The 25914-nt window shown below is 33.9% G+C and overlaps 1 protein-coding gene across 7 annotated transcripts in view; it reads left to right on the top strand.

Annotated features, from left to right (window-relative positions):
• The window catches only part of Nbea (neurobeachin), a gene marked incomplete at its 5' end in the record, with an annotated part of 638824 nt that overhangs the window by 88426 nt on the left and 524484 nt on the right, over window positions 1-25914 (top strand). For all 7 annotated transcript variants that reach the window (XM_013515839.1, XM_013515836.1, XM_013515838.1 and 4 more), the window contains 2 exon segments: window positions 1749-1868; window positions 4420-4566. In XM_013515839.1, coding sequence (XP_013371293.1) covers window positions 1749-1868; window positions 4420-4566 — 267 coding nt within the window.

Below are 25914 nucleotides of genomic sequence, written 5' to 3'. Positions count from 1 at the left end.
AAAAAAAAAAAAAAAAAAAAAAAAAAAAAAAAAAAAGAAAAGGAGAAGTAACACTATTTTCAGAAAATAAGAACCTATAAGCATAAATTTCCATCATCAAAAATCCTTTAAAGGTAATGATTGACTTTAAATATGTCACTGGATACAAGATCATTATTCATACATTTTACATTGAACATAAAATTTGGAAATTGATATAGAACTATATGATGTAAAATAAGATTAGAAACTATGAAAAAAGGGTTGTCTCACAAAAGAGAAAGAAGATCTGTAAATTTAGAGATACAATATAGTGGAGATAGTGAAAATCCTAATAGAGATATTATATCTATCTTTATCAATACCTATTAACATGAATAGTAATAGGTATTTCCTTATTTCATTTTGCATGGCTGGAAGAAAATACCAGGCACCATAATTGCAAAGAGAAAAGGTTTGTACTGGCCCACTGTTTTCAGTCAAGAAGCAAAGAGGGAAACTGAAGCAAATACACCCTTCCAGTGTTCCTTCAAGTGACCCACCCTTGTCACAAGTCGCCAACTCCAAATGGGAGGTTATGGGGGACATTTTGGATGTGAAGCTATCTTTGTTACTTTACTTTCATTCCTGAGACAAAAGCCTGAAGCCCAAAATTAAGGAAGGAAATGCTTATTTAACTTACAGTGTGTGCAAGTTTCAGTGTATAATCAGTTGGCCCCAAGGCAGAGTGGACACGGCAGAGGGCAACAGTTCATGGTGGCGGAAAAACAGCAAAGCAACAAGAGCAAAATGGGAAGTTGTAGCAAGCAACCTCTTTCCCTCCCTTACACTGTATGCAAACTATCCGCCCCAGGGCAGGTGTAGCACTGACATCCATAATTCCAACACTGGACCATGAATCAATCACAAACTCTAGAATCCTGCCCCATGAATGCATGAGGATTATGGGAGACATCCAGACACAAACCATATCATAAGCATAAAAATTTCTATCCCCAGTGAGAAACAGGAGCATTGTAAAGAATTATATCCTGTGACAGTATCATCTGTCATTTGAATTCTGTGAGCTGGCAATGACTTTGGAAAGCACATATACAGTACTTGTACTTCCTCAAATGTTACCTTACTTTTTTTTTTTTTTTTTTGTTTTGTTTTTTTCCGGTACCGGGAACCGAACTCACGACCTTGCGCTTGCCAGGCAGGCGCTTTTGCCACTGAGCTAAATCCCCAGCCCCACTGTTACCTTACTTTTTGACAGCTTTTTCCTGACCTTGCATTCCAAAGTAGAATATTAGGTTTTTCTTTCTCAGTTTATTGTTTTTCCCTCACAGTAATCATAGTGATTTATAATTCTCTATGTGTTTATTTGTCTCTTAAATGTCCATTTGACTAGAACGTAGATTCCAGGAAAACTGGAATGGTGTCTATGGCCAGTTCTAGGCATCTGGAGTGCTTGGCACAATGTAAATATCATTAATTGAACAACACAGGTGTAATTGTATTTCCACAAGTTTGGATCGGGATACAGTGGAAGAGGACTGTCAGTCTGAGGAGCTAGAGATTTTGACTCTGTCTGCTTCATAGGTTTATTTATGTGCCATCTCTGTCGTCTTTAAAGTGAGAAATGGGAGGAGGGATCTTGAGGAAATGATAGTAAATGATCATTGATAGTTCACCAGTCATTTTCTTAAAGGGCATTTTGAAGGTTATGACTATATTTTATATAATTAAGCTTTATCTACTGATATTTTTTATTTTCTTTATTTAAGTGGTATATGATCAGCATTGTCCACATCTACAATCGATGGAGGAACAGTGAAATTCGATGTTATGTCAATGGACAACTGGTGTCTTATGGTGATATGGCTTGGCATGTTAATACAAATGATGTAAGTTTTAAAATTTTTTATTCTGTATTCTGATGTACTGGAGACTAGTCTAGCCATGTAACATGAACTGAAAACAGTAGCTTGATAGAAACATTTGAACGTTACCTTGAAATGTGTTTTTTTTTTTTATTAAGTGAGACTCTTAAAATTTAAATTTAGTATGATAAAATTGCTAAAAAGACATGGCTAATGATACCAAAAAACCAAAAATTACTTGGAAAAATTTTGAAGTATTTTAGGTCAAGAAACATAAGTGTAGTATTCTACTCTTTCCATGATTTCAAGCACTAAAATATGTCTTATCTCTTGTATGGATGAGTAAGGAAGAGTTTAAACAAAATGAATAATATGTAATTACTGTTATTTATTAAGGTGGTAACAAATATAGAGAAACTAAAGTGGTTACCAGGTATAGAAGGTATATAGGGCAAGGAGAAATTAGATTGTCCAGTAATGATTTTAGTGAGAATTGAGAAAAGTCATGTGGATATTTTAGGATGTACCCCATCAGTGGGACCCATGAGTACAAAGGCCACAGAACAGAACTGGAAAGTTCAAGGAACAAGGCATTTAGTTTGGAGTAGAGGAACGAAAGACACAGAATACCGTGAAGAGATGAAGTTATGCAGGTATTAGGGGGCGGTTCTGTAGGGCTTCATAATCAAAGATGAGCCCTGGGCTTTCCCCTCTTAATCAGTGTAAAAAACCTTGGAAGATTTTGAGAGGACAGGTAATGTCTGGTTATATTTTACAAACATCAGTCTGGCTGCATTATTGAGAATACCCTGGAGGGAATAACTGTAAAAACAAGGAGGTTGGTAGTATACCTGTATGTTAAAATTAGGGGAGGTGACAGTTGGACTCCAGATAAAGAAGATCTAGGATTGAAAACTCAAAGCCATTTACTATTTCTCTGTATTTGGCTCTCCCTTGTCTTTGTCCTGCTCTATTAGAAACAAAGTAAAAAATGTGTTTTAATGCTGTCCCAGTGTGTCTAGTTTATAGTGCCTTAAAGAAATCCACTTTTCAATGTTATCGACATCTCTTTTCAGCTTTAATGTCCTGAGCTGAGGTCATACTGTGTTCTCTTGTTTTATCTCTTAAATAGCACTGTGTGCATAGTCCTGTTTGTCTGCTATATTAGGGATAACAGACTATACTCTACTGGCTAAATCTGGCCGTTAGCCTGTTTTTGTATGGCCTGGTAGCTAAGAACCTCATTTTTAAAAAATATATTTGATTTTTTTTTTTTAAAGACATGAACAGAAAAGAAAAAGTCAAAGAATATGCAGCAGAAATGGCATGTGGCTTATTAAGCTTAAAATATTTTCTATCTGCCTTTCCTGGAAAAGTTTCTTTTTTCTGCTTAATGAACTCATAATTGAACCACAGTCAATAAATAGAAATAAATAGAGCAATTTTATTAGAATTGGAACACAGATTAAATTTTGCTTTCTATGTTTATACTTGTTGAATGTCATTAGTTGATAAGATGATATATTGAAAAAAAGACTTAGATATTTGAATTAATTGTGATGTACTTCAAAAAATGGAAAAGCCCGGGCACATACACATACTTTATTTCTGGCTTTCATAATTTTAATTACACATTATGCACTGAACGGGTTTATGTTACTGGACACCACTCACAATTGTAGAATTTTATTGAGGCACTGAAGAGGGGTTAGGTGTGGAATGGCATGTGTTGATAGAAGACACTGAGCAGTGACTGTTTTTAACTGCTGTGAGTGCATTGTGTTATTTTGTTTTGTTTTGGAGACAGGGTTTCACTCTGCAGTTCAGATTGGCCTTAAACTTTCCTTGTAGCCCAGGCTGGTCTTGAACTCAGCGATCCTCCTGCCTCAGCTGCCAGAATGCTGGAATTACAGATGTGTGCCACCATGCGCCATAAGTGGGGTTTTAGAAGTATATGTGGAAGGGCCTTTTTAAGCATAGCTTCCTAGGTGCCAAATCCTCCAGATGAAGGATCCTACCCTCTTCCTTTAAGAACCAGGTTTAAATGATCAGTGTTTATTTGATTCTGTATACGGCTTACTCATTTAAGAGAAGGAACTGATTCTCTTGTGGTGTTGATTTTGTGTAAGAAAACAGAACAGTTAATCCGTAATGGGGAAGTGAAGTAGAATTTTAATTAGGCCCTGTGGGTTTACAATTCGTAATATAATTTCTTTGATTCAGATGAATTTCTTTCTAAATATGAATCATTGTAAATCATTATTTTTACAGTTCGCTTTGCTTTAAAATAATTACAAATGCTTTTTGCCTACCTGTAATGGTAATGTTTGGAAAGTAATCAAGTCTGAAGAAAGGGTTAAAATGGTTGTTTGTGCAGCTATAAATATAAACCACTTAACTGAGTTTTTTCTCTATAAATCTTTATTGACTATTATTTAAAACAGCCATAAAATACGACTTGATATTGTCTTCTCTGGTTATGTTAAGATGTTTATGGTGATGAAGACAGGTATCCTTAGCTATTCTGTCATTATGAAATAATAATTTGGTTTTTTTTGTGACCTTTAAAAACTAGAGCTATGACAAGTGCTTTCTTGGATCTTCAGAAACTGCTGATGCAAATAGGGTATTCTGTGGTCAACTTGGTGCTGTATATGTGTTCAGTGAAGCACTCAACCCAGCACAGATATTTGCAATTCATCAGTTAGGACCTGGGTATAAGGTAGGAATAACTATCTTATTATAAGTTCTGTAGAACGTTTTAATGGTAAAACGGTGTAACAAAATATTTAGTGAAGAGTCTTCAGTGTGATTTAAGTCATATCTATTTTTGGAACTCAGGTATTGTGATATTTATTTTTATTAAAAGATGCTTTTTCTCTTTTTAATAACTATTTTGCCTTGATGAACTTATTTATTTATTTATTTTTTCTTTTGTTTGTCTTTTTGAGACAGGGTCTCGCTATGCAGTTCAGGCTGACTGTGAGCTCACTTTGTAGCCCAGGCTGGTCTCGAACTTGCGACGATCCTCCTGCCTCAGCCTCCCTAGTGCTGGGATTACAGGCGTGGGCCACCATGCCTGGCTGAACTTATTTATTCTTTAGAATGTTTTATAATGTTGGACACATAGCTTTTCTTATCAGTTCTGAAAAAATAACTTTTATTAAATTTATAAATTTTATAAATTTTTACAAATAAATGTTACCCAATATGTTCTTTGAATCTCAAATTTTGAAATACATGTATTATATACTGAACATATGAAATATCATATTAGCTTAGAGGTAAATGGTAAAATAATTAAATATGTAGATGGAAAATATTGTCGAATGTTACCTGAGACTGAATTACTCAGTTTCAATGTCTACTTTTGTTTGTGGTTTATAGTAGATGAGGAAATTGGTAGTGAGTGCCCTAATATTACAAAACTGGTTCTTTAATTGATTTGTCATATTTGTCTTGTTTCTTATTTAACATTGTCTGAAATAATAATTTCACTTTTTATTTGACTTGAAAGTGAAGGATTTTATACATGATACAGCATTCTTGTATATGAATTAGTTTATTTTTAACATGCAACAAACTTGGCTTAGGAAAATATGTATGGATTTTATTTATGTTGATAATTCCAACATTTCAAATACTTTCAGCTGACAGAGAATTATATGTTGTAAGTAAAAGTGATCTAATTTTTAAAGAGTACATGTTTTGTGTTGAAGTGAGTTTAGTTTTTTAAATGTAATATTTAAATGATGGCAAGATTGTGTTATGGAAGGAGAATATTAAGCATTAAGTTATTCTTTCTTTTGTTGTTATGTTTTTACGTTGATACTTTTTCATTTTATCTTAGACATGTAAGCAACAATTTGAAATTATCCTTGCTAAGGTCATTTTGTTCTCAGTTATTTTAATAACCATAATAGCAATAGTGGTCCTCTTACTTTTATGTCCAAGTGATATTTTTGCTACTTTTATCTAGTTTATCTTATCTATTTAATAGTTCTAGAAATGAATTTGTGCTGGTAAAGCCATGTTTTTCCTGTATGGATCTTTTTATTATGTTTAAACTGATTCTGCCATATGTGGACTTCCATGGGAATCTTTTTGTAGTTCATATTTTTGGGTTAATAGACAGCTGACTTTTCGTGTCTCTTTTTCTTGTCTACACCATGCTTGAACTAGTTTCTTTTCAAGCACTAATATAATTATATTAGAGTAACAAATAATAAAATATAAGTATAGGTAAAAATTCAAGAGAAACAGATACGCAGACTTTAAGAATAATGTTATTACTGTGCTTAAGCTTCAGAATTGATGGGATCTTCCTGACACTAAAAAACAAAAAGGGTAAACTATAAGCAGTTAAATTTTCCTGTTCAGAAGAGAGCAAACATTGTCCTGAACAGGTTTGCAAACTTAGTAATTTGTCATATGGCTTGCTCTGGTCACGTTCTTTTATAACAACTGTGAGCAAAAGCAAAAGCCCTGTGTCACCATATTGTATTTACAAATACTTAGATGATACAGTCTCCCCTAGAATTCCAATGTAGTAGTAAGTCTACATGAAAGTCAGAAATTTTAAAATAATTGCCTGTAGGCATTACAATAAGGCCCATTGAAACCCTTAGTAATGGAGATTGAGTGTAAATCCATTGTTACAAATGAATGTTTCAGTTTGAAATACCAAAAGTATAATCACTATCATGATAGGTGGCATCTGAAAACATTTTTGATATTAAAATTCTTTCCAAAATTTTACTTTATTTTTTATTTTAAAGAGGAAAAGAAACAATAAAAATGATACAGAATTTCAAAACAAGATGATAGGAAATTAACAGTGGTTATTATATTGCATTTTATTATCTTCAAATTAGTTGCTCAGATTTTCAGAATTTTAGAGAATGAAAAAAAAGAGAAAAGGATGCAAATGAAGATTTCATTTTGTTTGGACAGGAACTAGTCTGAATGCATTGCGTACTGGAGTCTTAATTTCCTTGGTCAAGTAGTGGGGAGAATCACTGTGAGTGCAAAAGTAGTAGGGCCACATTTAGAATGTAATAGACCCAAAATAATATGACACATAATAATAATAATAATTAGTTGACTTTTGGTTTGAATCATAAATTGTAGTTAAATTATTTAGTGTTGTATGATAATATTATTTATATTTCCTCAAATCATATAGAGTTTTCTGTTACAGAGTTCAAGAATATTCTTTATGATTTTCAGTATAATATGCAAAGCATGTCAACATTGGGCCCTATAATGAACACATCAATTCCTCCATCCCAAGTAATGTGATCAAAGTATACACTCATACACTGTTCTTAATGACTTTGACCTACTGGTTACTAGGCTAAACTGTTTTCTTTCTGTTGAATGCCTGATTTAGAGGAGCATAGCTTGTTAATGAATTTTATATGCCTGTATCATGTATCAAATCATTGGGTTTAGATATAAAGTTACAATGAGATCCTCTGTATTTTAAAAATTGTGTACTAAAGTAAAAATTATTATTTGAAGTTTATTTGTAGAGCTCTGTTTGGTTGAGGTTATTGAACATCTACAAAATTATGGAGTTTTATGTTTAAAGTGATGTGTTAGCCACCTCCCCATGACTGGGACAGGATACCCAGAACCTGCAACATAAGGAGAGGTTTCTTTTGCTCATCGTTTCACACGGTTCAGTTCATCGCTGGCTCCAAAACAGGAATGATTGGCTCGAAGGACATGTCAGAGGAACTGCTCAACTCGTGACAGCCAGGAAGGAGAGAAAGAGAGAGGGGGAGGGAGAGGAGAGGGGGATTGTAGGACAAGAATATGCTCTTCTGGTCACGCCTCCAGTGACCCTCCCACGTGAACCATGTCATCCCTCTTCATAGGACCTACACAGGGTAGCACTTTCATACTCCGGCCACCTTCCCAAAGCCCCATCTCTGAATACGTGAAACTTCTGGGTGACATTTTTAAATCATCTGGGTGGCCTTTGACCTAAGGCTGTAAAATAATATTTTAATAAGTTTTTGGTATTTTTAAATTCTTATTAGACATTTTCTAATTGTCATCACTTTATGTAGCAAGTAATTAAACTCCATTGTTAGATATTTCAATATTTTGTTTTCTGTCCTTCATTAAAGTAATGATAACATAATAATTTTGTGGATTTATTATATTATGATGAAGGTTTGGCTGGTCAAAGCAAAAGCATAAATCAATCTGCCAAATTAAAATGGCCTTGGAGAGTAAAGGGATAAGCTTCTAACAAATACATCTTCCTACAGATAAACACCTATTACAGACAGTAATGCGGAAAGTAAGTGGAGAAATCTGGGGACTGAATGAAAGTATGCAGAGTTTTGAAGGCAGACAAAACATGGAACAACTGTTTAGTAGAGACTTAAATTTCCATTTTTTACTTTTACAGGAAAAGTTTTCAAAAAAAATCAGAGTCAGAAGCACTGGAGCATCCCACACTAACTGGGGATTGATAGTGAACCTCAGGAAAGAAGCTCCAGAAAAGAGTCTGATTATATACTTAAAAACATGTCAGCACAAATCTCTGGGTGAAAGCGTGTATAAGCTCAGTGAAATGATAATGGATTCTAAGTTAAGGTTTAAAAACTGAATTGAGAACTGAAACACCATTTTTAGTAGATAGAGCAGTGAATGATTTCCCAATATAAACATGTCAGTACTTTTTTTTTTTTGGTACCTGGAATCAAACTCAGGACCTTGTGCTTGCCAGAAATGCACTTGTGCCTCTGAGCTATATCCCTGGCCCTCCATATCAGTACTTTTAAAACTGTGTAGTCTGCAGATAGACCATTACAGTCTTCAGCATATAATCCAGAATGACTAGGATGAATATCCTAAAACATCAATAAAATGTGACATATCTCAAGGGAAGAGAATTCAAAGTAGCCAAAATGTTGGAAATATCACATGAGACCTTTCATAACTAGTGAGGTAAAAGAAAATTTATTTCTAATGAATTAAATGATAGAAAGTACCAACCATGAAATAAGGTCAGATAAAAATTTTAGAGTTGAAAAATATATCTGAAGTTTAAGAAAAAACTCCATGTAGATGTACTGGCAGAATTATTGTAATTGAGAACTAAATTAGCTAAATACAGATTAATAAATATATTAGAAGAGAGACTTAAAATGCTGGGGGCAGGGAAAAAAGAAACAGAACCATGGAGATATGCAGGGCAAATGGGAACTATCTAATGTGATAAACACAGGAATAGGACAGAAAAGTGAAAAAATAATGATGGAAAACTTATCAGTTTTGATCAAAGGAATAAATTTGTGGATTAAAGGAATTTAGTAAGTTCCAAGCAGAATAAGTTAAGAAGAGAACTAATTTAGGCACATTGTAGTAAAATTTGAAAAAAATCAAAGATAAAGAGAAAACCTTACAGTTTTGCAGAGAAAAATTAGATACTGATAAAAGCACAATGATTTGAAGAAGTGTACACTTATCAGAAAACTGGGATGCTGAAGGCTGGAACAGAGTCTTTAAAGTAATGAAAAAAGAAAAAGTATCAATCCAGAATTCTTCCACAGTGGAAGTACCCTTTAGGTCTGACAACGGAGAATTAAAGGAATTTTGTGCCACCAGACACAGTTTCCTGATTGGAGGAAACTAGCAATGAATGAGGAACATTGGAGATTGTAAACATGTAGGTAGAAATAAACCTTTCTTTTATTTTCATATATATATATGTGTATGCATATATTAATTAAAGCAAATACTGTGCGATACATATGACAAGTAACAAAACTTGGTAAGTGTACAAATGGACGTATGTGGTTGAAAACTTTCCATATTTTACAAAAAGTGTGGCACAGGAAATGCTCAACATATGACAGCCAGGATGCAGAGTTATGTTAACTGCAATTCAATAGCCATAAAATGAACTTAGCAAAGTCAGAGTCTTTTGTGTTCATTTCCTGAACTGCAGGTAAATAAGTACCCCGCATTTCCTCACAGCATATGCTGCAGACCTCTCTTTCAAATTAAAGGTAGTATATATTCAGTAGAAAGGAAAAACAAAATAAATAATGTTAGCTAATAGGATTAAGTTAAACTAAATATGAATAATAGCCAGTTCCGAATCCATCCATTTATACTTTCAGTGAATGTTTGTTCATAGTATTCATTGTTAAGGTTGAATATATTCTAGTTGATGGGGATGCAACAACGAAAATAGAAAGGAACACCTGACTTTAGAGGGGAATGGTGTGTACGCTTCCATGGGAGAGGACAGACAACAGACAAAAGAAGAAGAAAAACATAAAGTGTGCTGTGTGGTGGAGTGATGGGGATTAAACAAAAAGCAGGTAGAAAAGTTTGTTTGTGAAATTCTCTCTGCAGACTTCAGAGGTGAAACTAATGCAAGCCAAATAGACAGTGGGGAGGAAGTTTCCAAGCAAATTTGAGAGCAATGGAAAAGACCATTAAACAGGAGTTTGCTTGGCAGATTGAAGGACACTCACTGTATTTCTCTGTGACTTATGATGAGCTGAATTCAAGAAAGCAACTAGAAGCTTGTGGGTGATTATTGCAACTTTCCTTTTTACTCCAGAGTGGGAGTGAAGTCAATTGAATATTCTTTGAGTGCTGTGGCCTGATAACAAAAGGGTCACTCTGGCTGTTGCATAAAATAGAGCACAAAGGTGGAAGTAGGGCATATACTTAGAAGACCATTGCATCTATTCAATTAAAACATTATATTTTAAACAAGACTGGTAGCAGTAGGAAATATTGAGACTTGGTTGAATTTTTTGCAGTTCGAGCAAGCAGTATCTTATTCCACTGTAAATACACATAGCTATTACATGTTTTCTTCTATCAACACTGATTAAGGCATATCACAATCATATTGTTGAATTGTGCTCCTGTAAATATGGGTAAACGTGTCACTGTGTACCGAACCCCCACAGAGGGTATCAGTCTCCCACCCAGCAGAATGGCACACTTGACATTCTTTTGGCCAGTTAAGGGAACATCTGCTTCTGTACAGCCATCTCTGCATATCTCAGTGAATAGGGTTGAAGTCAAGGTCAGTTAAAGACCAAGGTAAGGGGCTGCATTTCTCAAGAGAGTGCAGCTTGGTGTTCTCCCACAACTGTGGTATGACGTTTTTATTCTTTGGGGAAGATATCCAAAAGATGAAAAGCTAGGTCAAGTGGAATTTCTATTTTTCGGTTTTTGAGAAAGCTTTGCACTGATTTTGATAGTGGCTGTATCAGTTTACAGTCCCATGAGCATTGAAGGAGGTTTCCTTTCTCCCCACAGCCTTGTCAACATTTGATACTGGTTGATCTCTTGATGGTAGTCATTGTTTTCTGAGGTAAAATCTTCATGTTATTTTAATTTGCAACTATTGAATGGCCAGCAAAGTTGACCATTTTTTCATGTATGTACTGGTCAGTCATATTTCCTCATCTGAGAAGTGTCTATTCATTTCAGGGGCCAATTTTTTGATTGGGTCCTTAAATTTGGGGGCTCTAATCTTTTTTGAGCTCATCATATATTTTAGATGTTAATCCTTTGTCTGAGGAATAGCTGGCAAAAATTTTTTCCATTCTGTAGATTGTCTCTTCACTTGGTGGGTGGTTAATTTGCTGTATAAAAGCTTTTCAATTTGATGAGATCCTGTTTGTTGATTCTTGTATCACTGCATTTCTTATATAACTTGGGTTTTATTCAGAAAGTCTTTGCCTACCCCTGTGTCTTCTAGAGTTTTACTTACTGTTTCCTTCCGGCAGATTAAATGTTTGCTTTCTAATATTCACATATTTGATCCATTTTGATTTTAAGTTAGTGTATGGTGAGAGATACGAGTCTAAATTCAACCTTGGGCATGTGGGTAGCCAGTTTGCTCAGCACCTTTTGTGAAAGAGGCTATCTTCAGTGAAGGGATTTGACCCCTTTATCAAAACTCATATAACTAAGTATATCTGGAGATGTTGCTGTATATTTTATTCTGTTTCGTTGATCTATAAGTTTTTTTCCCCCATGCCAATATCATGCTGTTCTTATCACTATAGCACTGTAGTAGAACTTGAGGCCTGGGATGGTGTTGGCTCCTCCCTTGCCCTTGCTGCCCAGTATTACTTCCACTATTGTAAATCTCTTCTGGTTCCATTTGAATTTTAGGATTGCTTTGTCCAGTTCTGTAAGAAATTGTATTCATATTTTGATTGGAATTTCATTAAATCTATATAACAGTTTTGGAAGTATGGCCATTTTAAGTATATTGGTTATACCAGGAACAGAGAATAGCTTTCCATTTTCTGAATGCCCTCTTGAATCTCCTTTTTTATTTTTTGGTACCAGGAATTGAACTCAGGGCCTCGTGCTTACCAGATAGGCACTGTGCCACTGAGCTACATCCTTGGCTTAAATTTCCTTTTTTAGACTATTATAGTTTTCATTGCAGAGGTCTTTCATTTTGTAGGTTAATTTCTAACTATTTCATTTTTCTTGATGCTATTGTGAAAGGTATTGTTTCCCTAATTTGCTTCCTGATGAGTTTGTTACTGGTGTACAGTAATGCTATTGAATTTTTTTTGCCTTTGCTCTTTTTTAAAATTATTTTCTTTTTTGGTACGGGACTCGAACTCAGGGCTTCACACTTGCCTGGCAGGCGCTATTGATTTTGGATGGTTGACTTTATATCCTGCTACACTACTGAATTTGGTAATTAGTCCTAGAAATCTTTTGCTGGAGTTTTGGGAGCTCTTCTGTGTAAAAGATTATGTTATCTGCAAATAATAATAATTTAATTTGTCCTTTCCCTTCTGTATCTCTTTTATTTCTTTGTCTTGCCCAGTTCTAGCTAGTATTTTAAAATGATGTTGAACAAAAGTGGGATAGCAGACATGCTTGTCTTTTTCCTGATTTTAAAGAGAAACTCTCAGCTTCTCTCCATTAAATGTGATGTTGACCTTTGATTTTTCAGATTAAGATAAGGACCCTCTATTCCTATTTTCTTCAGTTTTTTTTTTCATCAAAAATAGATGTTGAATTTTATCAGATGCTTTCTTTTTGCATCTATTGAGATGAGCATATTGTTTTTGTCCTAGCTTCTACTTATAGATGAATTACATTTATTGTTTTACATAAGTTCAATCATCCTTGCATCTCTGGAATAAATCCTGTTTAGTCGTGGTGTATGATCTTTTTGACGGTTTGCTGCATTCTGTTTGCCAGTATCTTATTGAGGACTTTCGTGTCTGTGTTTATGAATGAGGTTGGTCTATAGTCCTCTGTAGTGGTTGGGTCTTTTTCTGGATTTAACGTCAGGATAATGCTTGCTTATAGGAATGACTTTGGGAGTACTGCTTCCTTTTTGATTTAATTAAATAATTTGATGTTAGGCCTTGTGTAATGTTCTTCTACAATTCAGCAGTGAACCCACTGTGACCTGGGCATTTCTTAGTTGGTAGTTTATTACTTCTTAAATTTTACTGACTGATATTGGCTTATTTAAAATTTTTATATCTTCTTGTTGCAGCTTTGGTAGTTCACATCTATCTGGGAATTTATCTATTTCTTCTGACTTTTATTTTATTAGAGTACTGGATCTTAAAATAGTTACTGATGGTCTTCTGAATTTCAGCTGAATCCATTGTATTTAACCTTTCCACTTCTAATTGTGTGGTATTGAGTCCTCTTTTTTCCTTTTTTAAAATAGTATTGACTAATACTTGTCTATTTTGTTCAGTCTTCCAAAGAACCAACTTTTTGATTCATTGGTTCTTTGTATTTTTTGTTGTTGTTGTTGGTTTAAATTCATTAATTTCTAACTTGATCTCTATAATTTCATTCCTTGTAGTAGATTTTGGGTTGATTTGTTCTTGTTTCTCTAAAACCTTAAAGTGCATCATTAGGTTATATATTTAAGCCTATCTGATATGAGAATTCACTGCTGTAAACTTAGGAGAGCATTCATTGTGTCCCATGTTCAGATATGTACTGGCGGTATAGTTTGATTGTAGAAACTATCTAATTTCTTAATTTCATCTGTGTCTCATTGATTATTCAGGAGGATATTATTTAATTTCCATGTGTTTGAGTATTTTGTTTGGTATGTTTGGCATTAATTTCTAGTCTTAGTGCAGTATGATCTGATAAGATGCATGGGAAACTTTCAGTTCTTTTGCATTTGTTTCAGCATGCTCTCTGGGCTAGTCTCTTGTGGTAGTCTATTTTGGGAAAGGTCTCACATGCTACTGAGAAGAATATGTGCTCTGTTGTTGGGTGGAACACTCTAAATATATATTATGTCCATTTGTTCAAAGGTTTGGTTCATCTCTGATATTTCTTTGTAAATTTTTGCCTACTTGATCTGTCTCTTTGTGAGAGTGGGGTACAAAGATACCCCATTACAATTGTATTGGTGTTCATCTGATTTTTCATGTCCACTACTGTTTGTTTTAAGCAGTTGGGTGCAGTGTGATACTTGGTGTGTATATATGTATAATTGTTAACTCTTCCTGTTAAGTTGTTACCAATATGTAGTGACTTTCTTTATCTCTTCTGATTAGTCTATGCTTGAAATCCACTTTGTCTGAAATTAGGACAGCAACCCCTGCTTTTTCTTGGATTCCCATTGCATGAAATATTGCTTTCTATCCTTTGATTTTTAAGCTCTGAGTATTTTTTTTAGTTAATTTTTTTTTGTCTTTTTGAGACAGGGTCTCACTATGCAGTTCATGCTGGCCTTGAGCTCACTTCGTAGCCCAATCTGGTCTCAAACTTACAATGATTCTCCTGCTTCAGCCTCCCCAGTGCTGGGATTACAGGCATGTGCCACCACACCCGGCTAATATCTTTCTTTTATTCTGCATATTGTTGTGTTTTGCTTCTTGATGCATTCTACCAGTCTCTGTGTTTGTTTGTTTGTTTTTGTTTTTTTCTGGAATCAAACTCACGACCTTGTGCTTGCCAGGCAGGCGCTGTGCTGCTGAGCTAAATCCCCAGCCCCTGGTCTCTGTGTTTTAATTGGGGAATTGAGACCATTCACTTTGAGAGTTACTACTGAGAGGTATTGAGTTATTCCTTTCATTGCATTATTTTACTGTTGCTGATGGTGCTTAGTTTTTTTCCTGTTCTACTTCGCTGCTCATTCCACCAGGTGTCATCATTCCTTTTGACATATTGGCATTGTTGGCTTCATTGTCTCTTTCTAGGATATGCTTAATATTTTTTTTAACTCTGGCTTTGTCATCATGAATTTTTTGAGGTGCTCTTTGTTATGGAAATACCTTATTTTCTCCTCATCTTTAATAGTGAGTTTACCAGATACATAAGCCACAATTGAAAGCTGTTATTTTTTAGGGTTTGAAAGACTTCACTCCAAGCTTTCCTGGCCTTTAAAGTTTGTGTGGAAAAGTATGCTGTAATCCTTATTGGTTTTCTTCTGTATATGATTTGTTGCCTTTCTCTAGTAACTTTAAAAATTTTGTCCTTGTGATAGAATTTTAATTTCAGTAGATCCTTGAGTTACAAATTCAGTTTGTTCCTGAGGGCTGGGCGTAGCTAAAGCTGTCAGCTGGGGGCTCAGGCTCCTCCACACAGCCTGCCAATCTCTCTCCTGTACCCAGGCAGCTCTCAGTGTCCTTAGGGAGACACTGGCCCAGGATTTCTCAGTGAGCCCCTTTCATCTCAGGGGTTTCCGTTCCTTCTGGCCCCTGTGCTACTGATGCTTCTCCTCATGACAGCTTTGTGAATTTACCTCCACAAGGTGCTTTTGTGAATTTACAGAAAGAGAGGAGAACTGGGAAGAGATCAAAAGCTACATTTACTCACTTTAAAAACATTTCAACAGCTTTACTACTCTATGTATATACAGTTCTTTTTAATGTAAATGGCTATATTTTGATGGAGACTTCATTGATTCTGTAGATCTGTTTGGGGGAATTTAATCATCTTAACAATAGGAAGTCTTCTAATCCATGTATATGGGATGTCTTTGCTAGGTCTTCATAATTTCTGTAAAAAGTATTTTATAGCTTTTGCTATGTGAATTTTAGGCTTCTTTTCTTAAGTTTATTCATTAGCATTTCGTTATTTCTGATGATGCCGTAAGTAGAAGTCAAAAATATTTAGTATATAAGTATATACTAGTATATGATTGTATGTAAAAGTACAGGTGGTTTTTAAAAAGTTTATTTTTATTTTATACATTTTAACTGATACACAAAACAAAAATTATACATTTTATTGACACATTGAGTATTGTTTGATTCATATACACATTATATTTAAATCAAGTTAAACATGTTTATCTTATTGACCATTTCATATTTTTTATGATGAAATTACTCCCAAGTCTTTCTCTTACTTGTTGGAATGTACTCTGTGTCATCATTATCTGTAGCACCGTGCTGTGCAGTAGGTGCAGTGGCAGCCAGAGCTTGTTTCAGTCTGTGAGTTAGCGCCATTCATCAGCTTCCTTAATACGTCCCCCAGCACTCTTCCAAGCCTCTGATAGCCACCTTCTAACTTCCCCGAGATGAAATTTTTTGACCATGTATGAGTGAGATCATGTGATACTTGTCTTTCTGTGCCTGATTTATATCATTTAACATGATGATCTCCATTTCTATTTGTGTGTCGCAAATGATAGGATTCTATTGCTTGTTTTTTTTTTTTTTTTTTTTTTTTTTTTTTTTTTTTTTTTTTTTTGTCTTTTTGAGACAGGGACTCACTATACAGTTCAGGCTGGCCTTGAGCTCACTTTGTAGCCCAGGCTGGTCTCGAACTCGCAACGATCCTCCTGCCTCAACCTCCCGAGTGCTGGGATTACAGGCGTGCACCACCACATCTGGCTCTGTTGCTTTTTATTGCTGAATGATAGTCCATTGTGTACAGGTAACATATTTTCTTTATCTGTTCATCAGTTGATAGATTTATAGATTATTAGCATCTCTTGTCTGTTGTGAGTAGGGTTGCAATGAACTTCGAAGTGCAAATGTCCTTGGCATACTAATTTCATTTCCTTTGGATATATACCCAGTAGTGGTATTGCTGGATCATATTGTAATTCTCTTTAATTTTTTGAGGAACCTCTGTACTGTTTTCCCTAATGGCTGTACTAATTTACATTTCTACCAGCAGTGTGTAAGGATTGCCCTCTCTCCATAGTTTCAACATTTGCTATCTTTTGTTTGTGACAATGAGTGAGAGGATATCTTGTTGTGCTTTTGATTTGCATTTCCTTGGTGTTATGGTTTATATCTAGATGTCCTCCCAAAAGCCTCATGTGCTCATAGGTGGAGCTTTTGGAAGATGACTGGATCATGGATACATCATACTGGATTAGTCCACTGATTGGTTTAGCATAGCTCTGGGTATCAAAGATGAACTTATTGAAGAGGGAAGTGTGTGGTACCAACCAATGCCATGTGATCCTCCTTAGGAGTCAGCTGAGTATTGACTGAGGCCTCTGTAGATGGTGAGCTAGCATAAAGTTTTTCTCCTTTAACTTATGGTCCAGGATATTTTGTCCCAGCAATAAGGAAATAACTAACACATTTGGGGATTAGAGATACTGAACACTTTTTCATATACCTGTTAGCCACGTGTATCTCCTATTTTGTCACTGCCTATTTTAAAATAATGTTGTTTTGTTTTATTTTGTTGCTATTGAGTTTTTGGAGTTCCTTATATACTGTGGATGTTAACCCCCATGTCAGATGTACAAGTGCCAATATTTTTTCAATTTTGTAGACTATTTCTCCACTTGGTTGATTGTCCATTGCTCACCAGAAACTTTTTAGCTTCTTTTTATAACTAAAGTTTTAGAGTGTATCTCATTCCAATACTGCATTGTTGGATCTTATTTTATTTCCTGATCTCACAATCTCTGCATTTTGATTTGTTTATTCCATCCATCTTTAAGGTTGTTATTGATACATAGTAGTCTTCCCTTATCCATAATTCTGCTGTTTTGTGGTTTCTATTGCTTGTAGGAAACCATGATCTGAAGATATTAATGGGAAATTTCAGATATAATTCATAGATTTGAAATCACCATTTTTAGTAGTATGATGAAATTTCATGTTGTCCTAAGATGTGAATACTTCTTTTATCCTGCATATCTACCTTGTTTACCTACTTTATAGCAGTTGAGACAGATATAAACTCAGAAACCACATTTACATGCCTTTTATTGCAGTTTTATTATTAATTATGTTTGTTAATCTCATAATGTGTATAACTTATAAATTAAAGTTTATCGTAGGTATTCTGTATAGGAAAAAACAGCCATGTATAATTCCATAGTATTTGTGGTTCATGCATCCATTAGGGATCCAGGGGAGGAACTGTTGTTGGATCTACATGTTATTTTAGTTATCTGTATCTGTATCTCTTGTGCTTTTTGCTGCTTTATTGTTTCTTTACTGCTTTGTTTTTCATTAAGGTGACATTTTCAAATATGGTAGTTTCATTTTTTAAATGTTTATTTACTTTTCTTATTAATTGCTCTAGGGATTACCAGATACATCTTCACTTATCAGAATCGGCTTCACATGTACAACTTGATTCCAGTGAAGTGTAAAAACATACATAATTTTGTTGTGTTTGACCTTTTTGATATTCTTATTATATGAACTCAATATTACATTATTGTAATTGTACATTGTTATTTTATATAATATCAATCCTATAAAAAAGGGAAGAGAAAAAAGACACCAAGTATATGTTATACAGCTTTCAGTATATTCGAGACTGTGGTATATTCGGTTGTGCTGTATTGTTATCATTTTGGCTCTCCTCATTTGTGACTGAGAGTCAGTTCTTTGGTTCAGTGATGCTGTGTTCCTGCTCACCTCCTTTGTGTTGTCGTTGGTGAATATATTACATTTCTGTGTGTTATAGATCTAAAGATACTATATGTAATGTTTTATATTTTTTTATATATGTAATGTTTCAGTAGGTACCTTGAAGTCAATTAAGTGTAAAGGAGAAGAAACATGTTTTGATACCATGTTTTTATAATTGTATAATTGCCTTTTGAATGCTCTTTGTTATTCATTTGGAATCTAATTAATGTCTAGGATCACTCACCTTTAATATGAAAGAATCTTTTGTTATGTCTTTTAAGATGAGCTAGTAATCAATGAGGTAGGAATACCATAATTCAGATTTTATTAGAATATGTTTTGTTTTCAGATTTCAATGATTTGCTGTCCTGTCTCCCTCCTCTTCCTCCTCCTCCTCTTCTTTTTCTTCTTCTTCTTCATTTTTTGGGGGGGGCAGGGTTGATTTTTTGAGACAATCTCACTATGTAGTTTAGGCTGGCCTTGAACTCACAATATGGTCCAGGTTGGACTCAGATTTGTTATGATCCTCCTGCCTTAGCCCCCCAAGTGCTGAAATATAGGCAAGTGCCACCATGCCCAGCTTAAACAACATTTCTGAATATAAATTCTTGATCGAACTTTTTCTTTGAGTACTTTGAGTATTGTTTCATTGTGATTTGTTCTTTGTATTTCTTTTGCATGAGAAGGTTGACACTGATTTTATTGGTAAAATTTATTGCCTGGTAAGTTAAGAGTCATGTTTTTTGTGCTTCTTTTATAATTTGCTGCTTGTTGGATTACTTTTGTGTTGTTTTCAATATTCTTTTCTTCTTCAGTGTTTGAAGAACTACCAGTAAAGCTTCAGAGTAGTGTGTTCTGTGTAGGAGAATTTTAAATTACACATTAAAATTCTTTCCTGTGTATCAGAGTTCACATTTTATATTTTAATACTTTGATTTTTGACTAATATTTACATTTAACTTATATTTTAATCTTTTAAAATACGGTGAACTCAGATATGTGTCTTTTTCTGCTAGTTGTTCCAAATGTTTTTGAAAAGAATGTTACGCCCTTGTTACCTGTAATGTTCGGTATTATGGTGTTAGGCTACAGCTTACACTACTTCGATTGTGATTAGCAAAATACATCAACCTCCTCTTGCTCTCTTTTAAAATAATGACAATAGCTTTATTTAGGTGTAATTTCTATATCTTACAAGTCACTTTTTAAAAATGTGAGTTATTTATTTTTGGTAAAGGTAAGGTTATCGGGGGCTGGGGATTTAGCTCAGTGGCAAAGCGCCTGCCTGGCAAGCGCAAGGTCTTGAGTTTGATTCCTGGTACTGGAAGAAAAACAAACAAAAAAGGTAAGGTTATCATTACAGTCCTATTTTAGAATATTTCTTTCACTCCAGAAAGCTCCTTCTTGCCTACTTGAAATCATTCCTTATTCTCATTCCTGTCACATTTATGCCATTTAAAGCAACAATTCTTCTTCTGAAATCCTTTTGCAAGAAATGGTCTAATGTGTATGGACGTTCTTGTGCAAATGTGCTCATCATTGCTTTATATATAATTTTAAAGGCTTAAAAACAACCTAAGTGCCACAAGTGGGAAAATTCTTACATTTGTTTATTGCATTATATGTTGATTGTATTATAATTGTAGTATTATAATCATTTTAAAAATATATATGTGTTAAATACTCCTATAAACCAACAGAGGGCTTTGTGTCCTTGATTCCTGGACTCAAAGTTAACACAATTTCCTTATAAATAGGAAAAGTTTACTAGACATCTTATATTACTCTTCCATAAAAAGATCTCTTAGATATTCGAGACCTTATTCAAACAAGTTAATTTCAGGATAATCAGTGGGAAGAAAAGTGAACACAAAAGTTTTATTTTTGACGGTGGAATGTATAAACATTTCAGCAGTGGTAAAATGCATACATAGAAAAGCTAATTGTAATGTTTTCCAACAGAACTGGCAGATTTATTTTAGCTGCTCCCTTTAGAAAACAGGTATAATGAGTTTTAAGCATCATAGTAATAATAATATCTTTTGCATCCTTCCTGTTTCAAAAACAGAATCAATGAAATATTTCAGACTGCTCATTTTAAAGGATAGTATCTCAGAGCCAAAGAAAGAGTGATATATCTAATGATTTATAGGAATAAAATCTGTGTATGGAAAGCAGAATACTTAAATTCATTGATAGCTATAAAAATATGTATCAGTAATCATTGGTACAAAACTTCCAGCTGAAAAAAGATTTTGTTACTTGCAAGTTCAGTGTGGGGCAATTTTCATATTTATACTGAATGGTTTCTTTGTGTGTCATGATAACCAATTCTTGTATAATTATAATAAAAAAATGGAAGGGCCCCAGTCTGTCTGAACAAACCAAAGAAAAAACATTTCAATAGACAAAAACTGAAAAGCAGTAAGTTTTAGAAATAGTAGAAAACAAGAGTTTTATGATTGAATTGAGTTCTCAGGGAGGCCAAAATCAATGGAGGTGAAGAATAGTAGATTTTAATTTTAAGAAATAAGATTGGATAATTTTATTCTCTACACTTTGAAAGTTCTGAAGTGACTGGTAGAAAAAAGCAAAAGGTGTTTCCATGAGGGTATCATCATATAATTTTATAATTCTGAGAACCCTCTTGTGCCTTCAGGATTATATCTTAAGCATTATGAACGATGTAAGACCCTAAATGGCCTGTAAGGTGCTTATTTCAAGGAAAAGTTGAAATACATAAGAAAATTCCAAAAAGTAAAGTTGCTTGAACTTCAATTATGATATAATCCCTGCACACCAAGTTCCGTGGGATACAGGAGATGGGTAGTCATTACAGGAACCAGGAAATGTTTCATAGTGAAGATAGCTTTAATACTAGGCCCAGACAGCTTTTAAGATTGTTTTGGAAGTTTTAGGATTAAGTGACTTTGGTTCCCTAAATTGGGTAAGAATCTGTTCCCCTCAGTTACCTTTCATGAATTCATGCATCCTGTAATTCTGTGCGCTCTCTCTCTCTCTCTCTCTCTCTCTCTATATATATATATATATATATATATATAGCTACCCTTTATTTTTTTCTTAAGGAGATAAAGATTAGGATTTTCAAAAAAATCTTAAAATCTCCTATCCAATTGCAAACTTGTTTGGTAAATTTTATAATCACTCAACGTGACTTCTGATTGTGGTCTTGATGGAGTACACTGTGCTGGCCGTTTACTACCAATATAAATATAAAAACTGCAATATAAATATAAAAACGCACGAATTATTTGTTCTTAGTTATTTGTCAGTACATGAAGTGCAGGGCTTGAGACCCTTGGGAGCAAGAAACTGTTCAAGAGTAACCCCATATTGATTGTGACTTTTGGTTGAGACTGTTAGTTTTATTGAGGCATAAGGAATCACATACCTGGCATAGCAGAGTAGTCTTGCTGGGCTGAGGAGGTTAATGTTAGAATTCAGGCTGTTGAAACAGATAAAACCTCTTGAGGTGGGAGGCCACTATGAGGATCCTTTGTGGATCCTTGCCTAAAGTCTGAGCTACAGACCTGCAGTATGAGCTTTATGAAAAAAGAAGCTAGTACCAGATAAACAAGAGCAAACCACAAAGTTGCATAATTCTTAGAGCTTTGAAGTTTAATTCTATTGAGAGTAGGATTATGTCTGAATCCTCAGGTGTGCTATAATTATTGTATGATGAATGACACCACTGAAAGAGAAATTGAAGTCTTTTCATATATATACATAGGTATATCTTTCATACTGTTTCTAATCAAGTCATTTCCATAAATTGTTTTTTTTAATCTTTACACACCATTACTTGATGTTGCAATTTAAATTTTGTAAGTTCCAAAAATAACCCATTGTTCTATGGAACTACATGCCTGTTAAAATTTTTTGCCCATATTAGAAAAATAAGTTTCATGAACTTGCATGTTACTGGCCAGTAATCACTTAATTTGATACATCTTTTCTTTGTAATAGTGTCATTACATTAAGTGATGTTCCTCTTAGACATTGGTTAGTGTCAGTGCTTCGTTTCTTTAATGTTTGAAATATGCCCTAATTATAAGATCCAGAATTTGACATTTTTACTAATAGGATATATAACATTGTTGTATTGGTTTAATCCTTTTCTACTATGTTAAAGCAGCAACTTCATTTCATGCATTAAAATTTTTTGTACTAATCCTTTGTCATTTGTTGACATACTTGTGAATATAATCTTTTCCACCTCGACATTTATGATTGTAAAAGGGTGATAATAATGATTTCAGAGTACACAGTTGAATAAAGTTTAACAATTCATTGAATATTTATTATATTCAAGGAAGTCTTCTAAGCTTTGAGGATTAAATATGATTAAGCTCATATTCTCTTTATGAGAATGTAATTACATCCCTAAATATTTATAATTAAAAGTTGATATGTGCACCAGAAAGAAAATATAATGCAAATACTATTAAAACTTTGTGCAAATACTGTTAAAACTTTCTAGCTGGAGAGGTTTTAGAAAGTGTGTATAGAAAAGAGATATTTTAGGGTTTTTAGCAGTTGAATAGACTTCAGAAGTTGGACAGGAAGTGATGATAGTATTCGAGAGTATTTGATAGCATGTGATGCATGACTGAAAGGCTAGAAATATGAGAGTACAAGGTATGTTTAATGATTGACACATAGTTAGAAATATCTTGATGATAAAACAACAGTAGGGTTATAATCTTACAATGAAATACGAGGATGAGAGTGAAATACAATAAATTTGTAACTAAGGTATAACAAGTTACTGAAGGTTTGAATATCAAAATAATGTGTGGTTTTTGTAGTCAAGTGGAATGATAAAAAATTTATAATCGAAGGAATTGATCTTATTTCATATTTTTAAGTAAGTTTAGAAATGTAGATTAGGTGCTGAATGATTTTTTGTAATGAACCAAAAGGAATTATTATACTGAAAGGAAGATTATTTTACAATGCACAGATAGCCCAATTCTCTTAATTTTACTCCATGAAATAGAATTCATTGAATATTGCAAATTATCATCAGTTATATCAATTATAATATAGCATTTGGGGACAGTAATAAATATTATCATTAATGCAATATTATTAGCTATATCAATTATAATAGTGTTGGGGAGAGTAATAGATATTGTCATAATGTATTTGTAATTTTTATATGAGTTCTATAGAAATATGGCTATATTTGTAATGTTAATGAAGTTATGTATAGATTAACATTGCAAAATAAATGTTTCTGCTCATGTATCCATAAGAGAAACCTAGTTTTGTTGAGTTATACAATATTCTGGAATTTTTGTCATGTTTACCTTATGTAATTCTAATTTAGGTGAATAGGGGTCTACTATCTCGTTTATTTATTTATTCATTCAGGTTTTATTTTTCAGTCGTACATTTTTGGAATAATATGTTTCTTGTGGGGAGTTGGTGCAAGTACATAACACATCTCAATTTTTGTAACACTTTGTCCCACTCTCCTTCTATCTTTTGTTCCACTTCTCATTTGAGAAGGATCTATGGAACAGAATCCTATTTTTTCTTTTCTCTTTATTAACGTATTAGATTTCTCATATAAAGGAATCATTGTGATATTTAAGCTTGTGTGTCAGATTTGCTTTACTTAACTTTCTGGTCTGAAGGGGCATCCATTTTCCTCTAGATAACTTAAATTTATCCTTTATGGCATTGTAGTGCGCTATTGTCTATAGATACCATATTTTCTTTATCCATTCATTGCTGATGGACATATAGGCTGTTTCTAAGATTTAGCTATTATAAGTTGCACTGCTATAAACATGGCCATGCATGTATCATGGTAATATGGTATCTGTGGGACAGATACCTATTAGAAGAATAGCTAGGTCAAATGGAATCTACAGATTTAGTTATTTGAGGAATCTCCATACTAATTTCTATATCATCAGTGTAGAAGGATGCCTTTTTTCCAGTAGCCTAGCCAACATTTTTCATTTAATCTTGATGATAACTATTGTTTCTGGAGTAAATGGAATTGTAGTGTTATTTTAGTTTGCATTTTGTGATGGCCAGAGATACTGCATATTTTTTCACTTATTAATTAGTCATCTATACTACTTTTTCTACAGAGTGTTTATTCATTCCAATTGTCCATTTTGGGATTGGGTCTTTTATTTTGGGGGGGTTCTAATTTTTTGGAGTTCATTATATATTCTAGTTTTTAGTTTTCTGAGGTATGGCTTGGCAAAACTGTCTCATTCCGTAGGTTGTCCCTTCACTCTGGAGATTGTTTCTTTTGCTGCACAGAATCTTTTTTTTATTTTATATGACTCCATTTGTTTATTCTTGGTACTATTTCTTTTGCAGTTGAGGTTCTGTTTGGTAAATTCTTAGCTATGTCTGTCTTGAAGAATTTTGCCTATTTTATCTTCCAGGAGATTGTTTGTACTTGAACATGTCACTCTTTGATCCATTTTGATTTTATGGTGGGTAAAAACACCCACCCATATTTTTCTATTGAAAATAGGTACTTTAGCTTAATGGTAGCCAGTTGTGTCTCAGTAGCTGAACTGGGGGAATACAGGAAGGAATCTTTGTGTTCATCCCCTTGGTGTGACAAACACCTAGGTGTGTGCATGTATGTCAAAGTATAAAAGGGTGAATTTTACCCATATTATGTGCTGCTACATTTTTGTGCATTTAGAGGTTTTCCATTGATTGCATGTTTTCTTTAGAATTAGTGTAGTTTAGTACAATGTCACACGAAAGTTTGCATTTACAGCTTGGGGAGGAGGTTGAAGGTAAGTCATCAGTTGATTCAGCCTCTGTTGATGGCTTTGATCATGTAAACCAAAGAAGTTAGCACTGTATAATAGTCAGCAATATATGACAGATAAATACAGAAGGAGGACCTTGATTCAGATGAAGAAGAAAGCAGTAATGTATATAAATATTTGAGTAGTCAAAATGCAACAAAGTGGTCATGTATATCTGAAAGATTCAATGTTAGAACTAGGTTGGAAAATGTTGTTAGGTTTTGCCCGAGGGTGAAACCTATTGGATAGAATGCCAACACTGTGATTTAGTGTTGAAAATTGTAATGGATGATGTGCTACAAGATGTTTTGAAATACACTAATAATGAAATACAAGTAAAACATTCTATATGCATCAATAGTAATACTCAAAAATATATTTATTTTGACACCTTACTATCCGAGCTAG

Source organism: Chinchilla lanigera, unplaced genomic scaffold, assembly GCF_000276665.1.
Source record: "Chinchilla lanigera isolate Chin_1 unplaced genomic scaffold, ChiLan1.0 scaffold00030, whole genome shotgun sequence".
Classification (NCBI taxonomy): domain Eukaryota; kingdom Metazoa; phylum Chordata; class Mammalia; order Rodentia; family Chinchillidae; genus Chinchilla; species Chinchilla lanigera.
The sequence above is the reverse complement of the archived record's forward strand: the minus strand, read 5'-3'. Positions and strand labels throughout refer to the sequence as shown.